Below are 17,675 nucleotides of genomic sequence, written 5' to 3' on the forward strand. Positions count from 1 at the left end.
GAGATTTGTATTTTTTCTTAGAAATCAACTCGAAAGAGTATTATTTATCTTTTTTATATTAGTTTTAATTTTTTTTTCTATAACTACATTAATTGAAAGAACTTTTTCAATTATGAATTTCAATAAGAATTGACTTCTAATTGTATAAGAAGTAAATTTTTAAATAAGTATTTACTTATATATATGTAAAAGAAATACTACATATCCAAGTCTTTTTATGAACTAAGTCTAACCAAGTTAAACAATAAAACTTAAAATAATATTAGTCATAACTGATTTTTGTTGTCTTAGACAAATTTGATTGGACTTGGTTAATAAAAAAATATGAATATGTAGCATTATCCTATATAAAAAGACAGATATTTATAAGGTAAATGATTATTTTAGTGTTTTAATTTGTAAAATTAGATATTATAAAAACTAATCATGTTATATTTATATCGAAAATAACTACCTGTGTATATATATTGAAATAAAAAATACACATTAAAAATAAATTAAACAATACATATATTTATATACGAATATATAATAATTAATAAATAATTTGATAACTAATTTTTATGTACACATAATATTTTTATTATAAAAATTATTATTATTATATATATATATATATATATATATATATATATATATATATATATTTTATCCTCACTATCAAAATTTTCTGGATCCGTCACTGGTGGCACCTATAATGATAGTTCCTATTGTTCATGAATTTAACTGTTATTATTTTAAATGGATCCTTTATATCCTAAAAGTTGATACACACTTCGTGAATGATATATTTGTCTAGTATTTTTTAAGGTTAAAGACTTAAAGTAAGGTATTAATTTGAAAAAGAATAATTTATACACATTGAATCGAGTTCCTCTGCAATGAAAAAATTAGTAAAAAAGTAAATGTGTAATAATCCTCAAATTAAAATTATAAAACTTATGTTTGATAAAAAAAAAAGTTATAAATTTAATAATAATTAATTTTTTATTTTATTATTTTATAAATCTTCTCATTTTAAAATTTTTTTTGGATTAAATTCTTTTAAAAAGATAGAATTAGTAAAGTAATAAAATAAAAAATAATTACTCTTAAATTAAGATAATAAAACTTACATATAATAAATATTACAAATTCAATAATAAATAATCTCTCACTTTATTATTTTACTAATCTCTTACTTTAGATATTTTTTTTTCTATGTTCATTACATTAACTACGAAATGCGATAATTTTTATTCGAGTTGGAGAACTAAATAAGGGTACTCTTGAAATTACAAATTGTGAAACGGTGAAGACATTTATTTATTTAAAAATTTTACCTTTAACTAATTAATTAACTAACTAACCTGACGTCCATTATTTACAAATTGTAAGCCTATAAATAGGTCCATTTGTTGTTGCTCATTTTCTTGTAAGAAGAGCGCATTTTGTTGTGTTTCTCTTCTTCCACCCTTTTTTGTTTTTATTATTTCAATTCCTTTGCAAATTCTTTCTTGCATGGAGAGCTTGGAAGAGAAAGTGTCCATGTTCATGGATGATGATGAAGAAGAAGAACAATACGAATGTGACTCTTCTATGGAGGATCTCTTGTATTCCGAAAGCCTCCGTGGCGGCGATTCGCTGGCGGAAACAACCTTGTATTGGGAATCTCAGGTGGCACTGCTTCAGGTATACATAGATTCTTCATCATCATTCATTTTGGAACTCGTTTCTTTTTTTTTTTTTTTTTTTTCTGGTTTTGTTTGTAATTAACTAAAAGCAAAATGAAAACAATTTTATTAGTATTGTTATTTTGATTAACACAGTAAATTAAGCATATCAAAATTTTATTTCAATTTGCATATACTAGCTGGTATCTTAATCAGCTATAGCCTATAGAATATAGATTATCTTCTATCTATATTTAATTATTTGATTTTAGTTGTTTTGTTTCTGAAAAAGAAAGGGGTTAAATGAGATATCGGATTCGTTAATTGATGTAAGATAAATTACCAACCCTCAGGAGGCAACAATGGTTAGATATGAATTAACAAATGTGAGAGCATAGGAAGAAATTGGTTTCCTATTCTCATATACATGCCAACAAAAATAGAAAAAGGCTATATAATTACCTATTCTAAATATTTTTTAAATGTCATAGAATATGTTCTAAATTTTAACCTTAACAATATTTTTAAAAACAAAAAATGTTATGTATGTAAAGAATAAGCCATTATGTATTTATATATATTTTTTATATATATTATTTATAATCTAATATATATTTTATACAAATAATTAATTAATAACCAATGTTTAGTGCACATGTAATATAATTTTCTTAAAATTTGATTTTATACTTATACATATTGACAATTTTGAAAAGTAATGACCAGAATCAATTTTCTTTTTAAAAAACTACACTTGAAATTTTACTAAATAAAACCAAGAGACAACTTAGTTAGTATATATATAAAAGTAAAAACTAAAATAAAATTATTTGAAATAAATATAAAATAAGAATGTTAAGAGACCATTATTTTTAGTTAAAAAAAACATAGAGAATTAACTCAAATATAAAATAAATAGATTATCTAACATTTATGATATAAAAATAATTTTTTCACTCTTTCACATGAAACTATTCGATATTTAAATATGGGAATATACCTCGTGGATATTCCGGAATATTTTTATTCCAAATGGAAGGTTGTAAGTAAAAAGCCAATCTATGAAAATGGAATCAGCATATGAACAACGTGGCTCTGTATGAATTAATCTAAAATTACACCGCAGATAGCAAAAGGACAAAGATAGTTAAAACCACAAACAACGATACACAATTCTGATTTGTCCACTAACATCTAATATCTAATTATCTATGCACTTGAATACGAAATGGATGTTTTCTTAACCACACTCCACTGTGCATGTTTGCATGTTCCATGGTCATCTTAGAGTTGACTCGGGTCAAGTCTTCGACTTCGTCTCACTTTTATTGGAGAAATCAAATTTTTGTAACACTCACTTTATTATTTTGAGTTGGATTCAATTAAGACAAGTAATTTTATTATTAATTTCAGGAAATTATGGAGAGGTATCAGCCAGCAGGGTCGAAATTGAGGCAAGAGGTAGGTCAAATAATAAAGGAGGTTAAGACTTCAGATTTTTGTAGCTGCTTCAAGCCAAACTCTTCACATTGCACCACCTGCTTCAGAAGACAAGTAGTTGCTATGCTCTGCCACAAAGGGTTCAATACAAGACTTCGCATATCCAAATGGGGAACCACAAAAAAGTTTCCTGGAGGTATATGAGTTTGATTTTGGAATAAAACCTTTTACATAATCATCTAACATAACCGTTTAACATAATTACCTTAAAAGTAATTAAAAAAGATATGTTTAATACGAAGGTTTAATTGGGTCTGTTGCTTTTGTAATTATAGGGTCTCACGAGTTTATTGAAGTGATAGCAAACACTGTAACAAGGAAGAAGCAGATCACGTTTCTAGTTGAACTTGAGTTCAGGGACCAGTTTAAGATAGCAACAGCTGGTAAAGCATACCAGAAACTTGTATCCTGTTTGCCGGAACTTTATGTCGGGAAGCCAGAATGCTTAACTGCCATCGTTCGAGTCATGTGTGAAGCTGCCAAAAAGTCATTGAAAGAGAAGAAAATGCACATTGGTCCATGGAGGAAGAGTGGATTCATGCAAATGAAGTGGTCAGGCTTCAATCAAACATTGGCTTTAGAAAATTCCGCAGGTGATATTCCAGCTAATGAACCTTACCTGAGAATTTCTGGTGCTCCTTCTGTGCTAGTCACATGAAAGTAATTGAGTTAGGTGAAGGTTGAATCCCAATGGTGGCTTTTGCAGAAGGATTTTGAATTGAGACCTTGTAGTAGTAGTAGGATTTGATCCCCCAGCGGAGCTACTTATACAACCCTAGTAGTAGCATAATTTAATGTACCAAGTTATGTAGTAGATATTCAGTTTTGTGTTGTAAATGGTTTGGTCTAATTTGACCAAGGTCAATTTACGTGTATGAGGCATAAGCTTTGCACTATTATCATGAGTGCCAACAGATACCAGAAAAAAAATTACATAAGAGAAGCCTTTGCAAAAGGGGCTTCAACATGTTTTACTTGATACATGTGTCAATGACTCATTCAAATTTTCAAAACTTAATAGTCGACCAAAATTACAAAAAAAAAATGCCACTCGTCACAGCAATCACTACAATATGAGCGAATAAACATACTCTTGATTCAGTTGAAGTCACAGGTAACTGTCAGATTAAAGCAAATGCAGTAGGCTCATCTTCGAAAGTGAATATTTACAACTGAAATATTTACAAGTGGGGGCTGCATGATCAAAGTCTGTTGAACAGAGAGAGCAAGAGGCAAAACCGGGTGAAAAAGAAACCAAGAGATCTTCTTGGCGCGACCATCCATACTACCAGCTTCAGGGCCTAAATAATAAATTTCAAACGTGAAATGAAGTTTTCAAGTTCAGGTTTAGCAGGTAGATCACAGTGGAACGGATTACATATACACATTACAGGCCAGCACACAACCAGGAGGCAATGAAGTTTTGAGCATGGGAAAATGCATACCTGGTTTGATCTTAAACCTGAGGGAATATGGATGCCTTCTTAAAATGAACTTGATTGGATGGTCAGTTGATTGCTTATGCCGATCAGTTGCAGAAATCAGCTGCAATGCAATGACGAGAAGAGTTTAAGAAGATAAACCGTAATAAGCGAAAATTGAAACTTCATCATAAAGGAGAACATTTTGCATGAGATTTGTGCATGTATGTCCATGTGTATGTTTAAATGCATGCAACAAAAGCAGACCTTATCGTCAAACCGGAAAAGAGATTGGTCAAAGTAAGGAGAAGGACTCAGTGACTGGCAGCTGAAAGGCAAAGAGGATAGCATCTTCTTCATAAACTGCATAACAGGAAACAGAATTTACAGAGAATAAGTCAGCACACCATGTACGCCTTTTGTTTTCTTTTATGTAAGGGGCAAGGAAGGGAGTAGGCTATCACAAGGTTACAACCAACAACAAAAATGTACCTGTGAAGAGCTGCTTGCCTTATCTTTTATGCTCCTTAGCTGTTCGAGGGCATGAATATTATTTGAATGAGATGATATGAAGTTCATATGCATTGAATTTCTTGATGTTGCATAGAAATGGTCACAGAACTGCTCAAACAGCATATAAAGTTCGTCTGCTGAATTCTGATAGTATATGTATAAACAAGTCAGGAATTTGAAGGAGAAACAAAGACACAACAATGAGAAAGCACATGAAAAACAAATTTACCTGATAAAAAGATACGATTTCAGTTGTATCCATGTTATACACAGCAACAAAAGCAGGGTGCGTATCAGCATGTCGGGACACCTGGCGCTTCAAACATGAAAGATCAACACATTTGTCATATTATTTCAGCAAAGGGTACATACCCCTCCACTCTACGCATTGAAAATTTCTGCAAGACTTATCAGCTACAGCCAAAACATGAGTTTGCCTCATTTTAATAGCAAGATCAAACTGTCACTTGTCAGCGATATAAGCAGTCGCACAAAAAGACTTAGGGTATTAAAAATTTAGAGTCAGTCCCTCACATTGTATGAGATACTATGATCTAGGGTTAAAGAGTTAAGTCACTGTTGCTAAAATTCTGACACTCAGCGTGAAATATGCTTTTAGTATATATATTAAAAAGAGGAGCAAACTCACCCCTCCATCTACACTGCCAAACTTGATTAGCAAGTGGTGTCGGTCCAAGAACTGCACCTGTTCAGGAGTTGAATACATAAAATTTGTTACATGCGTAACTCACTGTATGTCATTGTCTGATGATAAAGCTCTGATAAAAGAGTCATTCGAAGTGAATAAATCCCAAAGTTCATACCTTCCAGATAATCAAATCACAATAATCTTGAAAGTGGAAGTAAAATTTCTGCCTGATTTTTTGGACCCTCTGTGAATAGGGGGAAAAAATTTAAAAACAATGAATTTATACATATTGGAAAAAAAAAAAAATAGACCCAAGAAGATAGCAATATAGATAAAGATGGTAACCAAACATGTTGCGATAACAATTATTGCTGATAGAAATTAGAAGAAATGGAAATGATAAAAATTTGAGAAAGTATCAAGCTGCAGTCCTTTATACACTTATACCACCAATATCCATTTTATATAGTCTATAAAGAATGTAATACAGTATAATACGGTCCTGGTTTCAGATTTTAGAATGTTTCCATGTATATATTCATCTTAACAGTTTCTGGTAATTATAGATGAGTTAAGAGAGCAACCTAGTGAAAAGTAAAAAGGACTTCTTTGTAAAAGTGTTTTTTAGTTTACAATTATTAATTGCACAAATGGTAAAGTCAATAAGTGGTTGCTCAGCAAGCAGTTTCAGCATCAAGAAGAAAAGAAAGGGAAAAGAAACTCAGGTTTTAAAACTGGCTGTGTGTCAAGTCATCTTAAGATAGTGAAGTGCCTGAAACACAAGCAAAAGAGAAGTGCAAGAGAATACATGAAAGGAGCAGGAAGAGCAAACCAAAGTTTAACTTTAGAAAACCAACCAAGGTATCATCGGTTTCTTCATTCCATAGTCCCCGGAACATGAATGAAAGTAATCGCTGCTTTATACCACTTAGAAAAGAATTCCCTGGATTAGGCTGTGCTTGGTGTATGTTATTATCAATGTGGTTCCCAAGAAGCTGCTGCTGTTTGTTTTTGTCAGAAAGTGCCATGCCCTGTCAAAAAATGACACATGAAAGAGCTACAGCAAATAAAAATGTGCTGGCAGAATATAAAAGTTATAAAAATATTGAGCTCATATGGATTAACAATTGAGGAAGGATGTAATGACTATCAAAGATAAACATTCTTTAATCCAGTCATCAAGTTCCAAAAAGGAAGAAAACATGTAGATTTATCTAATGGCACTGCGAACAGCATAGAATGAAAGGACTGACCTGAGCATTAGAATTGAGAAAAAGTTCATCATCTTCACGGCAGAATTCCCCAATAGCACGTACATGAACAAGGTTTCCAGAGTCCCTTATTTGGAGAATGTGTATTATTTGATAGCGAAGTGATACAATTGCCAATAGGTCATCATACAAGAACACACCCATGTTATGGGCCAAATTAACAAAGTCGTTACAGAAGACTTTCTCATCGAGGACAAATCCATCTTCCAACCTATATATAATAGGAAACCAAAAAAAGAAATGAATAGAGATGTAATTAGAAAGTAACCTAAATGTGGTTTTTTATTTTATTTGAAATGTGCATGCATGTGCGTGTGTTCGTGGATACAAGAGAAAGATGAATAAACACCTCAAGAGGTGGAAAGTTATCTTTTCTATTGAAGGGACACCCTGGACAGCTCCTCCAACAGCAAGTGCATCATGAACTTGGGCCGTAGAAGTGGCAAACAGTCCAAATTTATTACTCTCCATATAAAGAAAGAAGTCTTTACATATGAGTTCATTGCAAGAAGCAAGTGGTACACAATATAATTGAGTGAAAAAACTCTCAAATCTCTTTGCTTTCAACGGCAAATCATGGTTGTCACAGTCTTCATCTTTGCATGAAAATGAAAGCCATCTAGGCCTATAAACAATCAGCTCTTGCAGATTTCTGCTAAAACTTATAAGGTATTGACCATCATCAGTGAATTTACGAAATGAATGGTCTGGGCATTCAACCTCGTATACCGTGTAACTTGGTACCAAGTTTTCATAGAACTTCCTGGCATAATGAACCTGCAAGAATTAAATGACACCTGCAAAAATTAAATTCAATTCAGGTTCCTTCAACAGAGGAACAAGAGCAATTCCAAAATTTCCCACCAAGCTAGTTGAAAAATTTCTAAGATGTAGTTCGGCATTTACCCACCCAACTCCTATCAAAACAACAAAAACAAACACAAACAATAACAAACACTAAGATCAATTCCTTCCCTGAAATGCCTACTACCTCGTGTAGCTAAGAATAAATATTGGTAATCATCCTTAATAATTGTGTTCACATTATTGATTATACTTCACCAAATAACACAGTAAACTAGAAGGAGGCGAAGAAAGATCAAAGTTGTAAGAATTCACAGAAGAAACCATCTTAAATATAATACGTAGAAAGAAGAAATTACACTGGTGCCAGGAGCAGGAGTGCAAATCTGACGATCGAAAATCCTAGCTGTAATATTACTGCTTTTGAAGAACATTAAAGCTTCTCACAAACTCGAAAACTTATTCGTACTGAAAGCAAAGCAAAGAAAATGAAATTATCATGTCAGGCAAGTCATTTATACGGAACCATTAGTTCTAATATAAATAAGTTTTCTGTAAATCGATGGCTCCAGTCAAGGAATAAGAACCCTATGTCAAGAGAGCAATGCTATTTTTACATCAAAAGTAAACATTTAGGGAGGCCACCGTGAAAAGAAAGAGAAAGATAATAACAACACCCTTGAAAGTCAAAAATCAAAACTTGAGACATATTTGTTCAGAACTTGACAGTTACTATAAAATGATCCATCAATGGTCCATACACTTCACAGTTCACATCAATAACCCTCGGCATATCACATTAATCTACATAATATGTAAAATTATATGAATAAATAAGTAAACTCAAATCCTGAGCAAAATAGTAATTTCCTCGTAGAAAAAAAAAAGAAATTGGGAAGACAAGGAAAAAAAAGGGCAGCATAATCTTCATCGTAGAAATTTGGTAAACTATACTAATTGTTACGGAAGGAAAGAGAAGAGGAAGCATTAGGAAATAGCAAGAGCATTGGGTATCAGATGACGGATGCAATTGTTAAAGGAAGACGTTGAGAATTAGTATTGAGATTCTCGGAAATGAGAGCTAAAAAATGAATATATTCAGAATAAAAGTAGGAGTATTCAGCATTAATTTAAAGGAGATACAATAAGTCACCAAAAAAAAAAAAGGAGATACAATTAGAACAAGAAAGAAGGAAGGGTTGAGAAGTTACGAGTGAAGAATGAGCAGAGAAGAAGAAGAAGAAACCACCCACTGTGCACACTGCCACTGGCGTCGCGAGAAGAGAAATGAAATTAGGGGATTGGAGAGAGAGAGAGAGTAATGATAATATAATGAGAAGGAAGAAGAGAAGGGAGTATTTGGCGTATGACATCACCACGTCCACGCGTCTTGTGAGTGAGAGAGAGCATCCAAACACCACAAACAATTTCCCTCCTTTTCTTTCCGTTCTCCATTTCCCCTCCAACCTCCTCTGGATAAGATCACACCCATTTGTTATTTAATTAAACTTATGTATGAATATATTTTTTTAGCTATATATTTAAAAACAAGTTATTTTTTATATTATTACAAATATATGCTTAGATATTCTTGTGCACTCTTTTATTCTTATATTATATATTTTGTGATGGTTTTAATGTAAATTCTTTTAATATTATTTTTTAATTATATATAAAATACTTTTATTATTTTTAAATTGAATTATTTGAGAATATGTATAAATAAAATAAAATAATCATTATTTTAATTAATCTGATATTTGAAACTTGAAAGAATCAATGCAGTGTTATGCTAGCACCCAAAAAATAATAGTTATGCTTATTAATCTGGTAATCCTTTTAAATAAATACATGCTTATACTTCTATGTACCCTCTAAATAGTTTCGCATAATTTGTTTGTGGATATACTTTTATAAAATGTTTTTTGAAAAATCCAATTTTTTTGTGTGAATCTAAATCTACTGTCTTACCCTTATGCCACTATTCCAGAAAATTTATGGATTCCCGGCTTTACAAGACCTAAAACAACCCCTCATTAACAACAATGCCCCTCTGTTGATGAAATTTTTTAACATCACTTGTATGGTCAGGAATCAATTTTCACACATAACTTAGCGAATAAATTAATTTTTAGACGAATTTAGACAGCAAAAAGAGGTTTGAATTCTCAAAAGTTCTCTTAAATAAATAAGGATAAAAAGGAATGGAAGATATTACGGAATTTAAAAAAGTCATCGAGAGCTTAATATTATCTCAAACATTACATATATAACGTTTCGTACATCAGAAACACAGATTGAAATTCTGTGTCTCTAAGACAGTTATGACCCAAAAATCATGTTCAGGTCAAACACACAACTCATTAAACAACTAAACCTTAAGTCGACACTCTACCCGTATATTTCATTATCAGAAGGAGAAATCACAATTAAAAAAATAAGGAGGAGGAGACGGAGGAGGAGGAAAAAGTATATATACAAGAGGTATTGGTGGTAAAAAAGAAAAAGGACAATAGAACATTTGATGAAATCATACTTTGAAGGCAAGTTCACCCAAGATATAAAATAAATTACTCAAGCAGTGTGCACATTTGGATATTCAAATCTTCCTTCACCAGAATGAGGATGATAGTATCCTGAAGAGCCCATCTGGGTTATCAGCATGTACCTGTTGATAAACAAAGTTAAATCCTTGAACCCAAAAAAAAATCAGATGGTCATGCAAAAGCTCCGCAAGACACAGCACATCCTCATTCATCATTAATATATACCCTAATAAACGATTACCAGTCTTGATAAAGTAATTATCTCTGTTCGCATCTTGGTAAAATAATTACCAGGTAAGAATAACTTTTTCTTCAAGTTTATTTTCACCATTATATATACCAAGCAATGACAAACTTGTAGACATGAGCACGTACTTATGATGCACAGAATTAAAGACCGAAAATAGGTCAAGGACTTTGAAGGATGATTAAAGGAAAGTGTATTAGTTTGCTAAGAATATATCCCGACCTTCAAGTTCATATTATCCAAAGTTTCACTAATATCAAACAGGTTGACAAATTGGCACTTGGCAATAAGAATATAATACATAAAGAAATAAGCATTTTCTCTCTAGCTGGGGCTGCTCATGAAGATTCATCTGTTATAATTTCACTATTGACTGTGGAACTCAACCTTTTATCTGGATTTGGGATCAATTACAATAAGCCTAAAATCACAGCGCCAACTTAGGACTAAAATCAACAATGCTATTATGTTATTCATTATTTGAGTATACACATGTAAGGTGAAAAATATGCATATAAAGAGATACACTTGAAATTATAACACCATATAACATACCCAGTGGCCAGCATCTTCAAGAACATGCATTTCAACTCCACCTCCTTCCTCAGAAGCGAGCTCCTCTGCAGCATGAATTCGTTGAAGATCCTCAAGAGCCCACCTATGTAAGCTTCTTTCTGCTTTCAAAAAGTTCATGTGAACACCTCGAGGAATATCTTCAACAATTTTCCTAGAAACAGAAGCATAAAATAGCATTGGCTCTGTATGTAATCTAGTTCAGAAAAACTAAATTTAAAATTTCCATGTGATTGAAGAAGTCACTAATCCTGGCATCTGTAAACTACACCAACCATGGAATTATAGTTTCAGTGGGACAAACTATATATTAAATGAACCGGAAGAAATACAGGAACTTTCAGTATTATACTTCATATCAAGGCAGGATGAACCCCATCCCAAATCTAGATAAGTCAGAGGCATTACAATATCTACTCAGCTATTATTGCTATGAGAAATCACAGTAAATACCACAAATTTGTTTCTTCATAGGATTGATACATTTCTGCAATTCCCCTCAGGTCAAACACCCATGAAAACCCTGATGATCGTGATCCAAAAGAGTTGGTAGGTCGTAAGTTAGTCACAACCCACTACATGCAAAACAATAAAAGTTATAAAATTAGAGGGACATAAAGTACCTGTTGAATGAACATGTATATGGTACTAAACACATTGATAAACATGAAATAATAAACTACATAAGCAAGAAATAATACATCCACAAATTGAACAGTGGTTAGTATTAAAAGTACGCATAGTACTATACCTGTGCCACGTCATTGGAAAATCCTTGCTGAGTTAGCGCTTTGACAATATCCCGCTTTGAAGAGACCTTCCTTAAAGAAAGGATCACATAACAAATAAAAACTCACTCACAATATAGAACCAAGAAATATAAATTCTGTCAAATTATTAACATTAAATAAACTAAAAAGAAGAGAAAGGAAAAGTCATTATAGGTGACTGAGAAGACAACCGAAGAACATAACATATTGGTTTATATATATAGAAAGCACCTATATAATGTAATATATAAAATTATCAATACTTCTGAAAAAATATACTGAAGATCTACCTCCCTTGGCAGTGTACTAAGTAAGGATATCAGTTCTGCTGGGTGGTCCTCTCCATCTCCACCTGCTCGTACTTTTCCAGGGGTAGCATCTAGAACCCAGACCTAAAAATAGCATAAAAACAAGTAAGAACCAACTCAGAGGCACTCACATAAGTACAAGCAAGAAGCTCAAATATAACTATAATAATTATTGCAAGATTATTCAATTTATTTTTTACCAAAACATTTTATGCATTCAATTTCTACATCTTTGACACAACCAATCTGATAATACACTGATGAACCAATATGCTGTTTTGATAACCACATAACACAATTATGAAAATATTGCCATATAATTAACACAGATTATGCGTCAAAAAAGGCTTTGAGCTTACTCTCACTGGTCGGGCAAGAGGTTTTGCAGCTTGGTCCACCATGCTCAAAACAACTAAAAATGGAAATGAAAAGCAGAATAAACGAAAGTTAAAAGGACATATAAAGGAGCTAAAGGAAAAAATTTTTATAAAATATGTACACAAAAATGATAAAAATTTGGTCAAACATCAAATAACTAACCTTTTCCACCAAAACTATGGCCAACTAACACACGAGGAGTAATTCTTAGCTTACGTACCTATCCAGAAGAACAAAAAGGAAGTCATTCCAAGACAACAAAACCAGATTACACTTATAAAAGCAATATAAACCAAAAAAATCTTAAATAAGATCTATTAAATACAACAGCAAAGCTTCAATACACATTCCAAGAAGGTTTTGCATTATTTATACAATGATCCATAAAGGCATAAAACATATTGAGGTTTAGTTTTAGATGTAAAGCATTTTAATCCCATAATTTGTGTCATTGGACATTTTAATGTAAAAAAGTACAATCTAGTTCAAATAAGAATCCAAGGAGCCAAAGATGTAAAGCCAATATTGGACAGAGAAACTGAACTGTAAAGGAGTGGGAAATGAGGGACTGATATATACATTCTATAGCAAAATCACTATATCAATTATATAAGCTAGAGAAGGCACCAGTTTCAAAACATCAAGAGCAGCAGAGGCAACAGTATGGGGGCCTCTCTTATTGATTGATGCTGAATCCCCATGACATCGAAGATCTACTAAAAGAAACTGCCAATAGAAACAACAAAAACAAATAGGATTCAGATTGTGTAACTCTATAATGCAATATCTGTAACCTAAAAATTAGGATACCCATGATACAAAATAATCCATAATAAAGGAGGTTAAAAACTTGATCTAATTTAATTGAATCACCAATAAACAAGAGCATTTCATTTTAGTAACTTCAATTTTCAGTTTAAGTAGATCCTTTATAATTTTTTAAATTGGTTGATATAGATGGTAAATTGATTAATTATTGCCTGGTCTTGGATATTTATATGTCAAGCAATACAATAAAGCTTAGCGAAAAAAAGTGCAGCAAAATACCTGCCATGTTGGAAACTCTCTGGCCATTCTCTTAGCAAAAGTACCTGCAATATCATTCTTTCATCAGTGAATTATTAAACTAACAGAACATGCTTTCCGTTCTTTTATTTTTTCTTTTTTGAGAACCATATATGCATCCATGTATTTTAAATAGAAAGGGATTTAATGCAAATATCCACTACATCTAGATTCTCGAATTACAAAATAATAAAAAAAATCCAGACACAAATTTAATAATTTGTTGTCATTTAGTATGGATGCCAAGGGTAAGATTGTCACTTGTCTTATTTACACACATAATACAAATTATTTGCTTGAAATAAACATACATGGAAAATGTACGCAAATGATGAACAATATCATAGATAACATAAGTTAAAGTGCAATTGAAGAAGCAGCACTTACCCCAGTTTTTTCTGCAACCAAGGATCCCATGTAGAAAAACAGCTGTCGGTGGATCAGGTATAGACTTGTCCAGAACAGAATTCCATCTAACCTGTACACCACAATTATGCTGTATATTAGTATTTTCAAAAGAAGTTGCTACTTTATCCACTTTGTAGCAATACATAAAAATCATGTTGATGAGGAAAGTGGACCATCCTCTTTTAAGGACCAGGAAAATGAAATGCTAACTTCGGTTCCTTTTTTAGAGATTAAGTTTTTTTTAGGGTTTTTTTTCTTCTCCAAAAGTCCTTTCTATTACAAAAGAGAGCATAATCTACTTCTGACATTCTTATGCAGTAAGTCATGCCAACTTCAACAACCAAACCTGATTAGGCTAAAATAAGAAGATATATGTGTGTAAATGGAGGTCAATGAGGGCGGGTCCTTTGCATTGAATGGGAAAAAATAGCTAAACAAGATACAAATTAAACGAATACAGCACTCCCTCACAGAGAGCTATGCCCTAATGAACCGAATAGAACACAACAGGACCAGATGAATTAGATACAAGCAGTTTCTATAATATGAAATGGTTAAACAAGAAACTAAAATACTTACATTTGCACCTTGAATCAACTCATATGCCTGCCAAAAAAGAAAATGTCAATACAAGTATACGACGACTTTCTATGCTGGATGGAATTAGATATATATATATATTCTCATCAGTAAAGCAGAAGTCCAAATTGTCTAATCAGCCTGTTGAGCATATATATATACTGAAGATAATTTCATTATATGAAAAAGAGATTACAAAAACAGGCCGTGAAGTGATAATTATAATAAACATATTTTCTTCTGTTGTTATGCCTTCTTATTTATTACTGTGAAGTGTTTACACAGTATAGCAAAGTAACACACGAATTAACCGTGAAAAATGCATGAAACTAAGTGGAGGATTACCAAAATACTAGAAGAGCTGGTTACATCTTCCCTTTGTCCTAAAGTGTCGCTCACTAACGCCATTGATATGGTCCGGTCTTTAACTCGCCAGCTAGTGTGGCTAACAGCTAAACGAGAGACATTGAACTTCTCATTCTGCACCAAATAAAACAGAGATAACTAGTGAGGAACCAAGTATCATCGTAAATATTAGACAACTTGCAACTGAATCTGAAGCTCAAATGTCAAAATTAGCAGCCTGATATTAGCTTCAGCTGGAATCGTTCAAGCGATGTGAAATTATGTATAGCAATAGCGTCTCTACTGGTTAAAAGTTCCAATATATTAAAAGCGAAGCTAAAATTGCAAAATCGAGTATGATATACTGCAAGATCAAAATACGCATAGATATTATCGAAGTAAGAAAAAGCTTAATCACGAAAGATCGCGAGAAATGCACCTCCGACAATCGCAGAAATGGATAGGTAGCATTGGAATTGCTCCATGCATTAGGCAGAAGCCGTGGCCTCCTCTCCGATACGGTAGCTGCGGCGGCTCTAGGAGCCGCGGCGCAGCAGGGCGAACAATTGGAGGCGAGCGGCATCTGGAAGGGAATGGAGAATGTAGATCGGAAATAGAGAATCAAAATCTAAGAAGAAAAGAGAAGGAAAAAAAGAAAGGGAAGGTAGAGACAGAGACGCCGAAAGATGCGGTGGCGTCCCCTACCTTCCCTTGGCGGAGAAATAGCAGAGACAAAAAAGGAGGGCGCGAATTTAGCGCGCTCTCTCTCTCTTCCTTTTACACTGTCCAGCTGGAGAGTAGCAACGCTTGCCTCGTGTGATGTTGGACGGGAATTTTTAGTGTGTGAAATTGTTTTTCTCTTCAAATTTATTTTTTTTGGTGACTAAACAAGGAAAGAAACAAAGCAAAAACTATTCTAAATCCGAGCGGATGATTCGTTGGAGATCAACACTAGGATCAGACCAAATAACATGATTAGAGTTACTCTTGGCACCATATTTAGCCATCCAATCCGCAGCTCTATTTGCTTCTCGGGACACCCATTCAACGTGAACAAGCCAAGGACGAGATAAAAGCTCCTGAATCTTGTGAACCAAATCTGTTACTTCAGATGGATACCCACTTGTAAGCTCATGCATGATGGGCAGAATGTCAAGGCAATCTGTTTCACATATAATATCCCTCAAACCGCAATCCCAAGCTAAAACCAGCCCCCTCCAAGCAGCAAATAATTCACATCTGATAATAGACCAAGGAGGAATGCTTCCAGAGCAGCCCGAGATCCAATCTCCCTTAGAATCTCTAATAATACACCCAAATCCCGCTAACTTTGAATCCATATACAAGCTTGCATCACAATTAACTTTAAAACTATTGCCTACCGGTGGTTCCCAACACAGGCAATTTCGGAGAGACCTAAAGGCATTGCTTCGATTCCTGTAAACCTGTAAGTCCTTGGCGGTAATTCTAGCCAAGGCAACAACCTTATGGTCTGTCCAAGGGTTGTCAGTGTTGAATATGTCATTGCACCTATGTCTCCATACCCACCAAAGCCCTGCACCAAAGGACGCCTCATTGTTAGCCAAGGCCTTCCGAAACCACTCTTCAAGAGCAGTACCAGCCGTCGAGTCCAGGATACTAGGATCCAACATATACACCAGACCGTCGAGTCCACTCTTCAAATTTATTTAAAAACAAATGTGGTTACGTAAATTAATTAATTATTTTTAATTTTAAAAATGTTTATTTTCAGTAATCTCATGCATTGTTAGCAAAATTGGACCGGACCGATCAACTCGACCGAAAAACGATGAATTGGATTCTAAACCGATTTGATCTGATGATTTAATCGGATGAAGCAACAAACTAGTGCGAACCGGTCAAATTCAAAATGAACCGATCAAAATCGGTCAAACTCAATAAGACTGGTTCGATCGGAGTTCGAACCCCTCATCAAGGAAAAACATGATATTCATAACCACCAAGCTGTTAAGCTTATTATTAGTATATATGCAAATTTATATATAAATATCTTTCAGCAAATAATTTATTTCTATTTAATCTATTTTAATTTTAGTTATAAACTCATTTATTTTTAAATTAATTATATTTTTATTTAACAATAATTATAAACTCACTTATTTTTTTATAATTATATAATATCTATTAATATTATTTTTCAATAAATACTTGTAGTATATAATAGTATAATAGATATAAATTAATTAATAAATTATTAAAATTCGAAAATAATAGTTATTTTAATATAAAAACAAAATAAAAATATTTATGATAGAGTAAAATTAACAAAATACTTATTGTTCCTGTTTCATATTGTTTTAGAATAGCTAGATATTTTTAAAATGTTAGTGAAAATATGTATTTTAAATTTTAATTTTAAATTTTTACTATATTTTATTTTTTATTTATATAAGACCGGGTCAATCGGTTCAATCAGTGATCCATTAGTTGAATCAATGATTCAGTAATTTGACCGGTTCGATCACCGATTCGGTTTTGACAACTATAATCTCATGTGTTGACCAAATTTATTGTCCGGTTCGTTTTGATTACTTTGCGGCCTTGCGGGGGAGGTGTCCGGTCCAGTCCGGTATAATAAATAATGGAAAAAATAGAATAAAGAAG

The 17,675-nt window shown here is 32.8% G+C and overlaps 3 protein-coding genes across 5 annotated transcripts; 1 reads left to right on the forward strand and 2 right to left on the reverse strand.

Annotated features, from left to right (window-relative positions):
* Positions 1–1,398: 1,398 nt before the first annotated feature.
* LOC112749758 (uncharacterized) lies at positions 1,399–4,131 on the forward strand. Of its 2 annotated transcripts, none has more exons than XM_025798124.3 (3): positions 1,399–1,671; positions 3,066–3,288; positions 3,428–4,131. In XM_025798124.3, exons 1-3 carry the CDS (start codon positions 1,501–1,503, stop codon positions 3,808–3,810), a joined length of 777 nt encoding a protein of 258 aa, XP_025653909.1. In that variant the 5' UTR covers positions 1,399–1,500; the 3' UTR covers positions 3,811–4,131. The 2 variants fall into 2 exon arrangements, with proteins under 2 accessions (XP_025653909.1, XP_025653910.1); XM_025798125.3 differs by lacking the exon at positions 1,399–1,671 and adding an exon at positions 2,793–2,951.
* LOC112749757 (light-mediated development protein DET1) lies at positions 3,976–9,325 on the reverse strand. 2 transcript variants are annotated; one of them, XM_025798123.3, is made up of 12 exons: positions 9,022–9,325; positions 8,170–8,278; positions 7,356–7,783; positions 6,989–7,217; positions 6,593–6,766; positions 5,911–5,979; positions 5,736–5,792; positions 5,316–5,396; positions 5,066–5,230; positions 4,841–4,936; positions 4,598–4,697; positions 3,976–4,453 (listed from the first exon to the last, which is right to left on the reverse strand). In XM_025798123.3, the coding sequence occupies exons 2-12, from the start codon at positions 8,242–8,244 to the stop codon at positions 4,299–4,301; spliced, it is 1,629 nt and encodes a 542-aa protein (XP_025653908.1). In that variant the 5' UTR covers positions 8,245–8,278; positions 9,022–9,325; the 3' UTR covers positions 3,976–4,298. The 2 variants fall into 2 exon arrangements, with proteins under 2 accessions (XP_025653908.1, XP_025653907.1); XM_025798122.3 differs by having other exon boundaries at positions 5,316–5,402.
* Positions 9,326–10,032: 707 nt separating this feature from the next.
* Positions 10,033–15,892, reverse strand: LOC112749759 (uncharacterized). Its single transcript, XM_025798127.3, has 13 exons — positions 15,469–15,892; positions 15,030–15,164; positions 14,685–14,711; positions 14,085–14,175; positions 13,680–13,723; positions 13,260–13,358; positions 12,795–12,852; positions 12,614–12,666; positions 12,237–12,338; positions 11,928–11,993; positions 11,630–11,751; positions 11,159–11,330; positions 10,033–10,478 (listed from the first exon to the last, which is right to left on the reverse strand). The coding sequence occupies exons 1-13, from the start codon at positions 15,610–15,612 to the stop codon at positions 10,422–10,424; spliced, it is 1,170 nt and encodes a 389-aa protein (XP_025653912.1). The 5' UTR covers positions 15,613–15,892; the 3' UTR covers positions 10,033–10,421.
* Positions 15,893–17,675: the final 1,783 nt, after the last annotated feature.

Source organism: Arachis hypogaea, chromosome 15, assembly GCF_003086295.3.
Source record: "Arachis hypogaea cultivar Tifrunner chromosome 15, arahy.Tifrunner.gnm2.J5K5, whole genome shotgun sequence".
Lineage (NCBI taxonomy): Eukaryota > Viridiplantae > Streptophyta > Magnoliopsida > Fabales > Fabaceae > Arachis > Arachis hypogaea.

Bases quoted from the DNA above. Each gene is read 5' to 3' on its own strand.
- LOC112749758 (XM_025798124.3), top strand. From the start codon at position 1,501: ATGGAGAGCTTGGAAGAGAAAGTGTCCATGTTCATGGATGATGATGAA. The intron at 1,672-3,065 runs GTATACATAGAT...TATTAATTTCAG, and splicing joins CTCAGGTGGCACTGCTTCAG to GAAATTATGGAGAGGTATCA. The intron at 3,289-3,427 runs GTATATGAGTTT...TTGTAATTATAG, and splicing joins CACAAAAAAGTTTCCTGGAG to GGTCTCACGAGTTTATTGAA.
- LOC112749759 (XM_025798127.3), bottom strand. From the start codon at position 15,612: ATGCCGCTCGCCTCCAATTGTTCGCCCTGCTGCGCCGCGGCTCCTAGA. The intron at 12,667-12,794 runs GTTAGTTATTTG...TTCCATTTTTAG, and splicing joins CCATAGTTTTGGTGGAAAAG to TTGTTTTGAGCATGGTGGAC. The intron at 10,479-11,158 runs GTATGTTATATG...GTTTATCAACAG, and splicing joins TTGAAGATGCTGGCCACTGG to GTACATGCTGATAACCCAGA.
- LOC112749757 (XM_025798122.3), bottom strand. From the start codon at position 8,244: ATGTTCTTCAAAAGCAGTAATATTACAGCTAGGATTTTCGATCGTCAG. The intron at 7,784-8,169 runs GTAATTTCTTCT...TAATTCTTGCAG, and splicing joins CTCCTGCTCCTGGCACCAGT to GTTCATTATGCCAGGAAGTT. The intron at 5,980-6,592 runs GTTGGTTTTCTA...CCCTATTCACAG, and splicing joins AAGAAACCGATGATACCTTG to AGGGTCCAAAAAATCAGGCA.